Source organism: Bos grunniens, chromosome 3 (genome assembly GCF_055505025.1).
Source record: "Bos grunniens cultivar Pamir isolate PY7600 chromosome 3, Bosgru_T2T1.0, whole genome shotgun sequence".
Lineage (NCBI taxonomy): Eukaryota > Metazoa > Chordata > Mammalia > Artiodactyla > Bovidae > Bos > Bos grunniens.
In genome coordinates this window covers 88347724-88364220 of record NC_141167.1, presented here as the reverse complement: position 1 = coordinate 88364220, position 16497 = coordinate 88347724, and the positions used below count along the sequence as shown (strand labels likewise).

The following is a 16497-nucleotide window of genomic DNA, read 5'->3' as shown; positions in this document are numbered from 1 at the left end:
ACAAAAATTGGTTCAAACTGGGCAGTAACAAACTAGATGTTAGGAGTGCACTGACTGGAGCTCAGGGAGAGGTTTTTACAGAGAGAAGGCAGAAGCAAAGTAAGGAAGTTATTGATGGGTCATAGCTTAATTCCGGAGAAGGCAATGGCACCCCACTCTAGTACTCTTGCCTGGAAAATCCCATGGATGGAGGAGCCTGGTAGGCTGCAGTCCACGGGGTCGCTAAGAGTCGGACACAACTGAGCGACTTCACTTTTACTTTTTCACTTTCATGTATTGGAGAAGGAAATGGCAACCCACTCCAGTGTTCTTGCCTGGAGAATCCCAGGGGCAGGAGAGCCTGGTGGGCTGACATCTAAGGGGTCACACAGAGTCAGACATGACTGAAGTGACTTAGCAGCAGTAGCAGCAGCTTAATTCCTGGCTGATTGTGACTGGTCATCTTTAGGTTTCTATTTTGTAGCCCTGTTTCAATTTCTGGTTTGTTTCCATAGGCTGGCTTGGCATTAGTACCACCTCAGTGTGGTGGCCTCCTAGTTTAACAATAGTTATCCAAAGGATTTTCTACTTGGTTTACTCTGGTGCTTGTTTTTGAGATCATGGTGTACAAGTCTATCTTCTGGGTCAGGGTGGGTGGAGGAAAGGGCCTAGTATAATGTCAAACCCCAGTCTCCCCTCCTCCCCTCAGGAAGTAAAGTCCATCAGCAGGAGTGCCTAAGTTGGCTCTAGCCCTGAGCTCTTACAATGCTTGCTTGTTTTCACAGGGCAGCTGAATGAAATGCTTTAGAAAAAGCACAACATTCTGGAAAACCGTATAACTTTTCTTCCCAGATTGCTTCAAGTCTGTGGAGGATCCCCTTGCTGAACGCCACATCAAAGGTAGGATGAAAATGGGGTTGTGTGTTGGGGTTTGTTCTTTATAATGTTTTGAATGACCAGCATCTCTCCCTGCACAGCCTGCTCACCAGACAGACTGTCGTGCCCCACACCCTGCCGGCAGATTCTCCTTTCCAGGAAGAAACAGACTGCCTGCCTATCTGCCAGTGGCAAATAAAGACTGCTACCCCCTCTCTCAGAATATTTACATTTTCCTTTTGCTATTTCTCTTTTTATGTATTTATTTTATTGAACCACTTGTGTGAAGGTAGAAGACATTTCACTCCTGAGCATTTTAGCACACATCTCCTAAGAATAAGCACATTCTCCGATAGAACCACGAGACCACAATCACCACCAAGAGATCTAACCTGGTCTACTATACAGTCCTCATTCAAATTTCCCCAACTCAGTTCCCAAAGTCCTTTCCAACGTTTTTCAGGCCTAGAATCCACTCAGGGAAGTCATTGCCCTTTGTTGTCATGTCTATTCAGTCCCTAAGAATATTTTCATTTCAGCAACTGCTGTAAAAGGGAATATCCAAACCTGAAGTTCCCCATTCCTTTTAAAATTTCTCTAATTTTAAGAGCTTATTACCCAGAGGACTAGAGGGTGGTACACAATTTGCCCTAGGATTTGACTTCAGACGTGGGGGGAGGACAGTGTGAGGAGTGACCACCCAGCAATCAATGAGGTCAGGCTTTGCAGTCAACTGCTTTGCAATTCCTGCCTGAAGTGAACTGGTCATCTTTTAGAGGCCATTCACACTGGTGTAAGAGAGATTTCTGTGGTGGCGTTTGATGTCCCTCATATCACAGCCTTTTGTTACCTTTTTCTATTTTCTCCCATGGTTCTGCCTGGATCGTGATTATGGAATAAACAAGGATTAAGGGGAGTCTAGTTGGGCAGACTTATGTTAAGTAAGGACATACTCCAGGAGAAGTCAGCACTGTGGAATTCCAGGGGAAGTCAGGCAGCAGACCTCCACAAATATTCCTCAAATGGTACAAAGCCTTGCTGTATTTTTGAGGTTGAGATCAGAGAGCCTATAAACAACTTTAGACATGAGAAGTGTCAACTAAAAAGATGTACAACTTGAGAGTTGCAAGTTTTATCTGGGGCAAAATGAGGACAGCAGCCTGGGAGACAGCACCTCAGCTAGCTCTGAGAGACTGATCCAAAGAGGCAGTCAGTGAAGGTCAATATATGATTTTGGTGAAGACGGGAGTTCAATGCAATCAAGTGATTACTTTATAAAAAGTCTTCTGCTAGTCACAAGAGGCTGAAGTCACCAAGATGGGATTCAGTGATTTTCTAGATCTGAAGAGATGTTAAGGATTGGGATCATGAAATCAGTTCCTAAAAATATCTATCTAAAGACCTGCTCCACCAGATTCTCTGGAGCACAGAGGCCTCATTCCACCTTGAATTCCTTCAGGGGGTGTTGAAGGCTAACAGCTGCAGTAGCACAGGGTTCAAGCTCCAGAGGCAGATGGCAAATGCCCTTGTTGCTGTTCAGTCGCTGGCAAAGGCTCTTGGAAAATGCCAATTTCTAGTTTACAGGCAAGTGCCAATTTGCTGACAAGAAATCATCTATTCTTAAAGGGGTGGGCTGAAAAAAATTACAAGTGGTTTAAAAATTTTTTTTATTTTTGGTGTGCTGGGTCTTCATTGCTGCATGCGGGCTTTCTCTAATTGCTCCAAGTGGGGCGTTACGCTCTAGTTGTGGCACATAAGCTTCTCTTTGCAGTGGCTTCTCCTGTTGTGGAGCATGGGCTCTAGGGTGGACAGGCTTCAGTAGTTGCAGGTTCCAGCTCTAGAGCACCAGCTCAGTAGTTGTGGTGCACGGACTTGGTTGCTCCATGGCATGCGGGATCCTCCCGAACCAGGAACCAAACCCATGTCTCCAGCATTGGCAGGCAGATTCTTTACCACTGAGCCACCAGGGAAGCCCGGCACAAGTAGTTTTATACCACAGAAATAAATAAAGTTTAAAGTTCAGATCAGTTTGTCAACTAAGCCAACGTCTGTCTTGGATTTGTCACAGGGATCTTCTGCATTTAAAACAAACGAATCATCATGCTGAAGAGGAAGGTTCAACCTTACAAGAAAACCCTGGATGGAGGTTGGGGATGGATGGTCATATTTCATTTCTTCCTGGTAATTTACTTTCTCCTTCCCCACTGCCTGAAAGAAAGTTTTCTGGGGAAAGGCTCAGAGCAGCCTAACAAGAAGATCATACATGAAACCCTTGACATTTGAATGGAAAGGGGATCCAAGTAAAGCCAGGAACTGCCAATGAACCTTCAAGTTGGAAATGTTCTCCTTGAGTGAAACCAGAAAGACTGCCATCCTGTCTCCTACTTCTCCTCAGCATTCCTTAAACCTACAGAATGCTCCAGCCACCATTAGCAGCTCTGCCCTGGCTGCATGGCAGTTAGGATTTGGGGACAATCACATTTAGCCATCCGAGAAATAGCGCAGGGAGGGGATTCCCCAACTCAGTCAAGCAAACATGTAACTGCTGCAAGCAACTTCCTTCTCTCCTAGGAGGCTGGGACTTTTCTTCTGTTCTGCCTGGTGTCCACTTCCCAACCCATCCCCACCAACCATAACTTATGCCAGAGTTAGGCCCAATGTATATTTCTGACATGTCTGGAAAGGAAGACAGGGTTGTGAATCCTGAAACTGGAGCCTGATTTTTTCCCTTCATTCATTAGCAAACCCAACTCCATTTTTTAATTAACTTCTTGCCCTCATCCTCCCAGAAGCTCTGGGGGTTGTTACGTGAGACTGTGGTGATCTGAATCGGCATGGTCATCCTGATGGGATTCATCAATCCCATCACTGCTGTACCTTAAACCCTGAGTGTGGCACCAGTTCCACGATTCCTCTTAAGTGTTCCCACGTAAGTCAACTTTAAGATGTCCTCAACAGAGATATCCTTCCCTCCTGATCCTCCTCCTCAGCCCAGTCCTACAGTAAGAAGCTTCCAAGGAGGGGAGTGCAGGTCCTGGTGACTTCTAACTAACCTGCAGCCCATAGTATAGAAGGACCACACCTCCTCCATCATGACAGAGAATGGGAAAGGAGGGAGGCAGAGGCCCTCAGCCAGGATTTACATAATACAAAACTCACAACCTGAGGACTATTTGTTAAACATTAGCTTCATTACTAAAGAACATGGACTCTCTTTTCCTTCCTCCCAGAAGTGTTACTAAAAAGGACAACAAGGACACACTAAGTCTGAGAGCCTTCCTGTGGCTGGGCCACCTCCTCACATCACAGGCTTTGCAGAATCGGCATTATTGGCGAGGATCTTGAGTTCTCCCACTTTTTCCTGCATTAGGCTCTGAGGATAGGAAGTTATCTAATTTAGTGGCCGCTAAGAACAGTTGTCTAATAATGAGATTAGTAAACAATCTCTCACTTTTTATGGGCTTCTCAGGTGGCTCAGTGTATAAAGAATCTGCCTGCAATGCAGGAGACACAGGAGACGTGGGTTTGATCGCTGGGTTGGGAAGATCCCCGGAGGAGGGCATGACAATCCATTCCAGTGTTCTTGCCTGAAGAATCCCAGAGACAGAGCGTGGCAGGCTACAGTCCATAGGGTCACAAAGAGTTGGACATGACTGAAGTGACTGAGCATGCACACTTTTGGGGGTGTGGTGCTACTCTTAAGCACACACATAAAACATTTTGGGTCCTCAAAATGTTAATAATTAACTCAGGCCAATCAGCCACAGTAGTAATGTGGGTACCTGGATGATGATGATTTCATGTCTGTCTAAGTCTGCTTTTCTAGAATAGCTGATCTCCTGAAAAGGTGAGTGAAAAACCCAGGTAACAACATATCCTTCAGGAGCTCCTTACTTTTTTTTTTTAAAAAGGTCTCATTCTAACTTACCATACTTTATAACTGCATCATCTGCATGACTGTTTTCTGTATTCAGCCTGTCTCTCTGGACTGAACGTTCTACAAGCACAGGGCCATTTGCTGGGTCTGTTTGCTCACCACTATAAGCGAAGTCCCCTAGTCAGCAACCAAAACACAGAACACACTCAATAAATACCTGCTGGCAGATGGGAGGATGGATGGACTGACGGATACATTTATGAATAAACAAGGTGATAAATATGAAGTTGGAGAGATGGGCAGGGACTTTGGAGGACTTAAAAAAAAAAAAAAAAAGCAGGGGAGTAATGGAATCAGTTTTGTATTTCAGGACAGTAGCTCAGGTAGTGGGCTGCTGATGGATAGGCCTGGAAGCAGGGAGGTCCACTGGAAGGATGCTGCAGTAATCCAGGTGAGAAAACAATATGACAGTAGCAAACGGGGTGGAGAAGAAATACAGATCTGAGCAATACTGAAGACATATTGTTAAGACTGTAGAGTAATTGAATGTCAGGGAGACAGGGAATCATGGGGTCCTAGGATGCTGGCTTGGACAACATGGAGGATAATATATGCCCTTCACTGAGTTGGACAACATGAGAAGGGGACAAAACCTAAAGAAGGCTTGAAGGGCTTATCTTTGGGCACTGAGTCTGGGGGACTTGTGACATAACCAGTCATGTATGTGTTCAGTAAAGTCTACATGTACCTGGAGCCCAGGATCTGCATACTGAGAATTGTGAGTTAGCAGCACACACAGGGGCTTGAACCATAAGTCAGTGTATTCAAGTCACCAGGGAGTTCAGTTCAGTTCAGTCGCTCAGTCGTGTCCGACTCATTGCGACCCCATGAACTGCAGCACGCCAGGCCTCCCTGTCCATCACCAACACTCGGAGTTCACTCAAACTCACGTCCATCGAGTTGGTGATACCATCCAGCCATCTCATCCTCTGTCATGCCCTTTTCCTTCTGCCCCCAATCCTTCGCAGCATCAGAGTCTTTTCCAATGAGTCAACTCTTTGCATCAGGTGGCCAAAGTATTGAAGTTTGAGCTTTAGCATCAGCCCTTCCAAAGAACATGCAGGACTGATCTCCTTTAGAATGGACTGGTTGGATCTCCTTGCAGTCCAAGGGACTCTCAACAGTCTTCTCCAATACCCCCCAGTTCAAAAGCATCAATTGTTCAGCACTCAGCTTTCTTCACACTCCAACTCTCACATCCATACATGACCACTGGAAAAACCATAGCCTTGACTAGACAGACCTTTGTTGGCAAAAGTAATGTCTCTGCTTTTGAATATGCTATATAGGTTGGTCAAAACTTTCCTTCCAAGGAGTAAGCATCTTTTAACTTCATGGCTGCAATCACAATCTGCAGTGGTTTTGGAGCCCCCCAAAATAAAAGTTTGACACTATTTCCACTGTTTCCCCATCTATTTGCCATGAAGTGATGAGATCCGATGCCATGATCTTAGTTTTCTGAATGTTGAGCTTTAAGCCAAATTTTTCACTCTTTCACTTTCATCAAGAAGCTTTTTAGTTTTTCACTTTCTGCCCTAAGAGTGGTGTCATCTGCATATCTGAGGTTATTGATATGTCTCCTGGCAATCTTGATTCCAGCTTGTGCTTCTTCCAGCCCAGCGTTTCTCATGATGTACTCTGCATATAAGTTAAATGAGCAGGGTGACAATATACAGCCTTGACGTACTCCTTTTCCTATTTGGAACCAGTCTGTTGTTCCATGTCCAGTTCTAACTGTTGCTTCCTGACCTGCACATAGGTTTCTCAAGAGGCAGGTCAGGTGGTCTGGTATTCCCATCTCTTTCAGAATTTTCCACAGTTTATTGTGACCCACACAGTCAAAAGCTTTGGCATAGTCAATAAAGCAAAAATAGATGTTTTTCTGGAACTCTCTTGCTTTTTCGATGATCCAGTGGATGTTGGCAATTTGATCTCTGGTTCCTCTGCCTTTTCTAAAACCAACTTGAACAGCTGGAAGTTCATGGTTCACATATTGCTGAAGCCTGGCTTGGAGAATTTTGAGCATTACTTTACTAGCGTGTGAGATGAGTGCAATTGTGCGGTAGTTTGAGCATTCTTTGGCATTGCCTTTCTTTGGGATTGGAATGAAAACTGACCTTTTCCAGTCCTGTGGCCACTGCTGAGTTTTCCAAATTTGCTGACATATTGAGTGCAGCACTTCAACAGCATCATCTTTCAGGATTTGAAATAGCTCCACTGGAATTCAACCACCTCCACTAGCTTTGTAGTGATGTTTTCTAAAGCCCACTTGACTTCACATTCCAGGATGTCTGGCTCTAGATGAGTGATCACACCATCGTGATTATCTGGGTCGTGAAGATATTTTCTGTACAGTTGTTCTGTGTATTCTTACCACCTCTTCTTAATATCTTCTCATACCATTTCTGTCCCTTATCGAGCCCATCTTTGCATGAAATGTTCCCTTGGTATCTCTCATTTTCTTGAAGAGATCTCTAGTCCTTCCCATTCTGTTGTTTTCCTCTATTCTTGCATTGATCTCTGAGGAAGGCTTTCTTATCTCTCCTTGCTATTCTTTGGAACTCTGTATTCAGATGCTTATATCTTTCCTTTTCTCTTTTGCTTTTCGCTTCTCTTCTTTTCACAGCTATTTGTAAGGCCTCCCAGACAGCCATTTTGTTTTTTCGTATTTCTTTTCCATGGGGATGGTCTTGGTCCTGGTCTCCTGTACAATGTCACGAACCTCTGTCCATAGTTCATCAGGCACTCTATCAGATCTAGTCCCTTAAATCAATTTCTCACTTCCACTGTATAGTCATAAGGGATTTGATTTAGGTCATACCTGAATGGTCTAGTGGTTTTCCCTACTTTCTTCAATTTCAGTCTGAATTTGGCAATAAGGAGTTCATGATCTGAGCCACAGTCAGCTCCCAGTCTTGTTTTTGCTGACTGTATAGAGCTTCTCCATCTTTGGCTGCAGAGAATATAATCAATCTGATTTCGGTGTTGACCATCTGGTGATGTCCATGTGTAGTCTTCTCTTGTGTTGTTGGAAGAGGGTGTTTGCTATGACCAGTGCGTTCTCTTGGCAGAACTCTATTAGCCTTTGCCCTGCTTCATTCCATATTCCAAGGCCAAATTTGCCTGTTACTCCAGGTGTTTATTGACTTCCTACTTTTGCATTCCAGTCCCCTATAATGAAAAGGACATTTTTTGGGGGGTATTAGTTCTAAAAGGTCTTGTAGGTCTTCATAGAACCCTTCAACTTCAGCTTATTCAGCATTACTGGTTGGGGCATAGACTTGGATTACTGTGATATTGAATGGTTTGCCTTGATCATTCTGTCGTTTTTGAGACTGCATCCAAGTACTGCATTTCAGACTCTTTTGTTGACTATGATGGCTACTCCATTTCTTCTAAGGGATTCCTGCCCACAATAGTAGATACAATGGTCATCTGAGTTAAATTCACCCATTCCAGTCCATTTTAGTTCCCTGATTCCTAGAATGTCGACGTTCACTCTTGCCATCTCCTGTTTGACCAATTCCAATTTGCCTGGATTCATGGACCTAACATTCCAAGTTCCTATGCAATATTGCTCTTTACAGCATCGGACCTTGCTTCTATCACCAGTCACATCCACAACTGGGTATTATTTTTGCTTTGGCTCCATCCCTTCATTCTTTCTGAAGTTATTTCTCCACTGATCTCCAGTAGCATATTGGGCATTTACTGACCTGGGGAGTCCCTCGTTCAGTATCCTATCATTTTGCAGTTTCATACTGTTCATGGGGTTCTCAAGGCAAGAATACTGAAGTGGTTTGCCATTCCCTTCTCCAGTGGACCACATTCTGTGCGACCTCTCCACCATGACCCGCCTGTCTTGGGTGGCCCCACATGGCATGGCTTAGTTTCATTGAGTTAGACAAGGCTGTGGTCCATGTGATTAGATTGACTAGTTTTCTGTGATTATGGTTTCAGTGTGTCTGCCCTCTGATGCCCTCTCACAACACCTACCGTCTTACTTGGGTTTCTCTTACCTTGGACGTGGGGTATCTTTTCACGGCTGCTCCAGCAAAGCGCAGCCGCTGCTCCTTACCTTGGACAAGGGCTATCTCCTCATGGCCGCCCCTCCTGACCTGGAACGTGGAGTAGCTCCTGGCCCTCCTGCGCCTGCGCAGCTGGGAAAGAACCTTGAAGAAAGTGATGCCTAGGGGATGGGCGGAGGGTGGCTCAGAGGAAACTGAGAAGCAGTTAGCGGTTAGCATCACAAAAGCTAAGGCAGAAATGTGCAGAAGCAGATGGTGCAGAGACCAGATATGATAAAAATGATATGAGCTATTGGTTTAGCAACAATGAAGTCTCTAATAACGTTGATAAGAGGCATGCATTGGAGTGAGATGAGAGGAAGCAGAGATAACCTAACAGACTACTCATTGATGAAAGAAGTTTGTGAAGGTCAAGAGCTAGGGTGATACTAGAGAGGAACCTGGAGTAGAATAACATAGTTTTGTTCAGTTCAGTTGTGTCCAACTCTTTGAGACCCCATGGACTGCACCACGCAAGACTTTCCTGTCCATCACCAACTCCCAGAGCTTACTCAAACTCATGTCCATCGAGTCGGTGATGCCATCAATCATCTCATCCTCTGTCATCTCCTCCTCTCGCCCTCAATCTTTCCCAGCATCAGGGTCTTTTCACATGAGTCAGTTCTTCTCATCAGGTGGCCAAAGTACTGGAGCTTCAGCTTCAACATCAGTCCTTTCAATGAATATTCAGGACTGATTTCCTTTAGGATTAACTGGTTCCATCTTCTTGCAGTCCAAAGGACTCTAAAGAGTCTTTTCCAACACCATAGTTCAAAAGCCTATCAATTCTTTGGTGCTCAGCTTTCTTTATAATCCAACTCTCACATCCATACATGACTACTGGAAAAACCACAGCTTTGACTAGTCGGACCTTTGTTGGCAAAGCAATGTCTCTGCTTTTAATATGCTGTCTAGGTTAGTCATAGTCTTTCTTCCAAGGAGCAAATGTCTTTTAATTTCATGGCTGCAGTCACCATCTGCAGTTATTTTTGAGCCCCCCAAAATAAAGTCTCTCACTGTTTCCATTGTTTCCCCATCTGTTTGCCATGAAGTGATGGGACCAGATCTTGGTTTTCTGAATGTTGAGTTTTAAGGCAGCTTTTATGCTTTTACTTTCATCAAGAGGCTCTTTAGTTTTTCTTCACTTTCTGCCATAAATGGGTGGTGTCATCTGCATATCTGAGGTTAATGATATTTCTCCTGGCAATCTTGATTCCAGCCTGTGCTTCATCCAGCCCAGCGTATCTCATGATGCACCCTGCATATAAGCTAAATAAGCATGGTGACAATATACAGCCTTGACACACTCCTTCCCCAATTTGTAACCAGTCTGATGTTCCACATCCATTTCTAACTGTTGCTTCTTGAACTGCATACAGATTTCTCAGGAGGCAGGTCAGGTGGTCTGGTATTCCCATCTCGTGAAGAATTTTCCAGATTGTTGTGATCCACACAAAGGCTTTGGCGTAGTCAATAAAGTAGGAGTAGATGGTTTCTGGAACTCTTGTTTTTTAGATGCCAGCAGATGTTGGCAATTTGATCTCTGGTTCCTTTTCGAAATCCAGCTTGAACATCTGAAAGTTCATGGTTCATGTACTATTGAAGCTTGACTTGGAGAATTTTGAGTATTGCTTTGCTAGCCTGTGAGATGAGTGCAATTGTGTGATAGTTTGAACATTCTTTGGCATTGCCTTTCCTTGGGATTGGAATGAAAACTGACCTTTTCCAGTCCTGTGGCCATTGCTGAGTTTTCCAGATTTGCTGGCATATTGAGTACAACACTTTCACAGCATCATCTTTTGGATTTGAAATAGCTCACTTGGAGGAATTCCATCACCTCCAATAGCTTTGTTCGTAGTGATGCTTCCTAAAGTCCACTTGACTTTGCATTCCAGGATGTCTGGCTCTAGGTGAGTGATCACACCATTGTGTTTATCTGGGTCATGAAGATCCTTTTTATATAGTTCTTCTGTGTATTCTTGCCACCTCTTCTTAATTTCTTCTATTTATGTTTGGTCCATACCATTTCTCTCCTTTATTGTGCCCATGAAACATTTCTTTGCATGAAATGTTCCCCCTTGGTATCTCTAATTTTCTTGAAGCAATCTCTGGTCTTTCCCATTCTATTGTTTTCCTCTATTTCTTTGCACTGATCACTGAGGAAGACTTTCTTATCTCTCCTTGCTAGTCTTTGGAATTCTGCATTCAAATAGGTATATCTTTCCTTTTCTCCTTTGCCTTTGGCTTCTCTTCTGAGCTATTTTTAAGGCCTCCTCAGACAGCCGTTTTGCCTTTTTGTTTCTTCTTCTTGGGGATGGTCTCGATTACTCTCTCTTGTACAATGTCACGAACCTCTGTCCATAGTTCTTCAGGCACTCTATCAGATCTAATCCCTTGAGTCTATTTCTCACTTCTACTGTATAATCGTAAGGGATTTGATTTAGGTCACACCTGAATGGTCTAGTGATTTTCCCTACTTTCTTCAATTTAAGTCCAAATTTGGCAGTAAGGAGTTCATGATCTGAACCACAGTCAGCTCTCAGTCTTGTTTTTGCTGACTGTATAGAGCTTCTCCATCATTGGCTGCCAAGAATATATCAAAATGATTTCAGTACTGACCATCTGGTGATGTCCATGTGTAGAGTCTTCTCTTGTGTTGCTGGCAGAGGGTGTTTGCTATGACCAGTGCGTTCTCTGGGCAAAACTCTATTGTTATTAAACAATAATCTCTGACAAAGCCTTATGTTCTGCGTTAAAAAGGAGCCACTGTGATCCAGCCTCCTTTCCCAAGACAATTCTTAGAATGGTCTGGTGAGGGAGTTCTTACTATGGGAGGAAGGTGGTAGGAGGAAGGCATGCTCTTAAAGATAAAAAGGAAATGAGAGGGCTGCAGAATTTCTAAGGGCTTTTATTTTGGGGGAAGACCATTTATAATGTCTGATGTGGACTCTGGAACAGGACTGAAACCCATCAACCTTAGTCCAAAACATGAGATGAAATAGTAGACTACAGACTTCAGTTAACTAACGGAATATCTAGACCTTGGGATCTAGACTAAAAATCTAGATAGACTTTTACTATCTAAGTCAAATAGGAACAAAGTTGGAAGGTTACAAGTTAAGGGAGGGAGGCAGAGTAGATACAAAGGCTGTGTCCTTGGTCTTTTTGATATACACAGTGGAAGGTACAGTCCCAGTTAGTAGAGACAAGTCACATCTACTTACTGCTGCTATGCCCAGACATCAAGGAAAGACCAGAGACAAAAGGTTCTTTTTTGGGGACCAGTAGTTCGCCAAATTCAGGTGGCTAAGAACCTAGAAGCCAGCATCCTGCAGATGCCAGCATGGAGTCCATGACCACAGAAGAGGAGGAAGGGTAATTTTATAGAATGAGGACCCATTGTATTGCTCCTTGCTCATTAGAGGACGCAATCACCACTTTGTATTCTGAACCAGAAGAAACAAGTCTGTGTCATTTAAAGTTTGTGTATATTCTCTAACCTCATTTCCTGATAAAGGCACCTTTGAGGAACATCATGATTACAAAGTGCTTGATAAAATAAAATGACTTTTCATTTTTTAATATATAGCCCTGGTACCCATAGCATTGTTCACTCTAAATAAGTAAAGTCTTATAGTTTCTATCAAGTCAGAATGGGAAGAATACATTAAAGGACTTCCTCCTCCCTATCCCATCTTTTGAAGCCTTTGAGCCACCACTGATTCCTAGTCCCTCACTCCAGGCAAGAAATAATACTTACCTGAAGAGTCTATTGGTGAGGATGGAGCAGAACGTCTTGATTACTTTATTTAGCAGGTAGAAGCTGAGGAAAGGAAGTTTCTAAATGGAGGCAGGTCTCTGATTTGGATGAGTCAGTAGATGGTACCAATCAAGAGAAATGAAAAGGAAACACAGGCATGGGGTAAGAGAAAGATGAATTTAGTTCTGGGTAAGTTAACCTGAGTTAGAAAGATATCACAGACAGTAATATGAGTCTCGAGCTCTTAGAAAAGCAGAATGGTTACACAAAATGATAAAAACATAGTTAATAGGTTATTATTTACCAGAATTTTGTCTTCACAGTCCCATGAACTAGGTGGAACTATGAACTATGAACTAGTCCTTTATCTCCACTTTACAAAAGACAAAGTGTAACTTTTGTAGTTCACCCAAGTTCACACCCCTAGTACAAAGCAGAGCCAAGATTCCAGCAGAGGCAGGCTGACTGCAGGCAGAACACAGTATTCACAACTACACCGTGAGTTCCCTCATAGCTCAGTCAGTAAAGGATCAGCCTTCAATGCAGGAATCTGCCTGCAATGCAGAACACCAAGTTTTGATTCCTGGGTCCGAAAATCCCCTGGAGAAAGAAATAGCAACCCACTCCAGTATTCTTGCCTGGAAAATCCCATGGACAGTCAATTATAGTGAATGACTGTCTATGTCTATCTCACTATAAATTGAGATGAGTGCAGAACCAGAGAGAAAGAATCAGTGATAAGGAACCCAGGACCTGTGGTCCTTCCACAAAGCATAGGAAGTGAAGTCGCTCAGTTGTGCCTGACTCTTCGCGACCCCATGGACTGTAGCCTACCAGTTTCCTCCATCCATGTGATTTTCCAGGCAAGAATACTAGAGTGGGTTGCCATTTCCTACTCCAGATCTTCCTGACCCAGGGATTGAACCCGGGTCTCCCACATTGTAGGCAGACACTTTACCATCTGAGCCACCAGGGAATCTCTCCACCATGGCCAACTTCAAAGCAGAGAGAGTAGCCTTCAAACAAGGCCACTGAACAAAGAAAAAGAAAGGGGCCACTAGGAAGCCCCTGGAGACAGAGTGAGTAGGAGTGGTTTCTGGGCTTTTTGACTACAGGGACTGGCTAGGTCTCCCTTCCAGTTCCCCTCAGAACCTTGCTCCTCACTGTCCCCCTTCTAATCAGAATTCCAAAATGTGAGTACTGCACTGAAAGAAAACCTGACCTCAAAGAGGGTGCTCCCCCTAGTGGAGAGGAGAAGGATGGTGCGGGCAAGGAGGGTAAGGTGGGACCAAAGAGTTGGGGCACATGACCCAAACATAAGGTGACCATACATCCTCATTACCCTTGCTGTCCAGGCATATTCAGCTCAAAAACAGAGTTAAAGCAAACTCTTAGGTTAGTCTAGCTAACCTAAAGTCTCCCAGAACAATTCTTTTGGACCAACACATCTCTCTCACAGAGGTACCTAGAATTAGCTATTTTGAACAGATGCTGTTGTTAACAGAATGGTACAGTGGTTGGTCAATATATGACCTTTAAGCTCTCTAAACCTTAACTTCCTGTATTTCTTCCTATCTATCAGGCTGTGCTGGATCTTTCTTGCGACACATAGGATCTTCATTGCAGCACAGAGAATCTTTAGTTGCAGCATGCTAACTCTTAACTGTGGCATGTGAAATCTAGTTTTCTGACCAGGGATCAAATCTGGACCCCCCTGCACTGGGAGCGTGGAAGGAAGTTCCCTGAATTTCTAATACAATATTGACATACCTATTCCATGCTCCGTAATGAGGATTAAATGAGATCCTTTCATGTAATGTGATTAGACACTCTAATGGGACAACCGCCCCATAAAATATAACATGGTACAAAAAGGAACTGACAAACAAACTGGTAAAATACAGGTGAGCCAGAGAATCACAGCTGCCAGCAGTTCTAACCTCCCCTGTAATGGCTTACTCACCACCTGACTTGGACTCTGTTCCGCTTTGATTTAGGTAAATGTATTTGTGATGGGGATGACCAAGACTTTTGCAATTTTCTTTGTGGTTTTTCAAGAAGAGTTTGAAGGCACCTCAGAGCAAACCGGTTGGATTGGATCTATCATGTCATCACTTCGTTTTTTTGCAGGTATAAAGTCGACAATAAGCTTGTTGTCCAAGGAGAAGGAACACAAAGGGCAATTTCAAGAAGACTCATCTGTCAGTCATTCAAGACAGAAGCATTACTAAAACTCAGGTTCATTTATCAATATGTAAAGCTGAGAAAAGGACTTTACCTCCACTTGATTTGGCAAAACTGGAAAAATTAGGGTTCAAACAAATGACATTGAAGAATCTATTTAACATCATAGGTTCAGTGAGTCAGTCTCTCAACTGGGAAGTCAGACCATAAAGCTCTGACCTGATCATCTAAGTATACTCATCACAGTGTAGATAAATAACTGAGCTTTGTTCTAGTTATAGGTCACTAGACACAACCTTTTCTTGCAGAAGTTTTATAATACCTTTTCAGTAAGCTTCCATTCCAAATCTTATTTATATCATCTTTTCTTCAAAACAAACAAAAAACAACAAAAACTCTTCTTCTAAAAAAGCAAAATACTGTGGAACTAGGAATATTAAGAAACCCAATACAGACACCCTTTTGAAGGATACACAAAAGTAAAGTCCTTTTATTTTTCTTCAGTTGCCCATTTAAACTGTACACCAGAAGAGAAGGGATGCCGGGGCATATGTAACTCGTATTTGTTTCTTTTCCCAAGGTCCTCTAGTTGCTGTTATTTGTGACATAACTGGAGAGAAAACTGCCTCCAGTCTTGGGGCTTTCCTTGTTGCTGGTGGATATCTGATCAGCAGCTGGGCTACAAGCATTCCCTTTCTTTGTGTGACTATGGGATTTTTACCTGGTGAGTCCACTGTGAAAATAAGACTTTAAAAAAAAAAAAAAAGGAACCAGGAAACTTTCCTTTTACTGTGAGTTCAAAGGCCTACTTATATTATCTCAGGTTCGGGAGAATATCTCATCCAGTACCAAGCCAATTAATGTGAAAGTGACTCCTAGCTATTAACATTATATTTTTCTTTTAGGTTTGGGCTCTGCTTTCTTGTACCAAGTTGCTGCTGTGGTCACTACCAAATACTTCAAAAAACGATTAGCTCTTTCTACAGCTATTGCCCGTTCAGGGATGGGACTGACATTTCTGTTAGCACCCTTTACCAAAGTCCTAATAGATCTGTATGACTGGACAGGTGAGTCCTGAACCTGCAGAATCAATTCTGCAAGATTTAATGTTGAGCCCTCTCCCTTTGATGACTAGAGAGGAGGTGAGCATGATTCTTCCCTGGAGAACAGATAGCAAAAGAGACTCTGAATTCCTTCAAGGCCTTGCCAGCCTACACAGGCAACTCAGAATTCAAGTCTGAGGGGATGGAAAGCAATTTGTATGGCTAAGGGAGCACACCTTTGCAGGGATAGCAGTACTCCTGGGAAGCAAGAATCCCTTCCTCAAAGCCTTCTCTTTTCACATTTTTTCTTTAAGAAAAACATCTGCATTAAAAAAGATAAAAATAAAAGACTCCTCCATTAGATTCACTAAAAAGGATGGAATTGGGCAAAAAGAGGATTATGTTCCTTAATAATATTTATATACTGTCATATATAAAATTTTCATGAGTAAAAATCTTTCACTCTATACTTTTTCTCATACCTGAAACAATTGGTTTAAAATAACCTCAAGTTATTGGCGAAAAAAACTATGTATATGTAAATATACATGACTATTCCTACCTACAGAGCAGTTTTGTTGAACTTTCCCTTTTCCATTCCTCATTTAAAAAATCACTAATAGGGTGAACAAGACCAGTTGACAAATCCCT

The 16497-nt window shown here is 43.0% G+C and overlaps 1 protein-coding gene across 9 annotated transcripts in view; it reads left to right on the top strand.

The window, feature by feature from the left end:
• Window positions 1-721: 721 nt before the first annotated feature.
• SLC16A4 (solute carrier family 16 member 4) overlaps window positions 722-16497 on the top strand; it is a 30320-nt gene continuing 14544 nt past the window's right edge. For 2 of the 9 annotated variants that reach the window (XR_015160633.1, XM_086391726.1), the window contains exons 1-5: window positions 722-879; window positions 2924-3036; window positions 14617-14749; window positions 15384-15527; window positions 15709-15870. Coding sequence is in view for 8 of the 9 variants with exons in the window: in XM_086391726.1 (XP_086247852.1) it covers window positions 2956-3036; window positions 14617-14749; window positions 15384-15527; window positions 15709-15870 (520 nt within the window). In the remaining variant the exon portion in view is untranslated. Of the gene's footprint in view, window positions 880-2923; window positions 3037-14616; window positions 14858-15383; window positions 15528-15708; window positions 15871-16497 lie in introns of all 9 variants that reach the window. The other 7 variants (XM_086391731.1, XM_086391727.1, XM_086391729.1 and 4 more) reach the window with 7 other exon arrangements.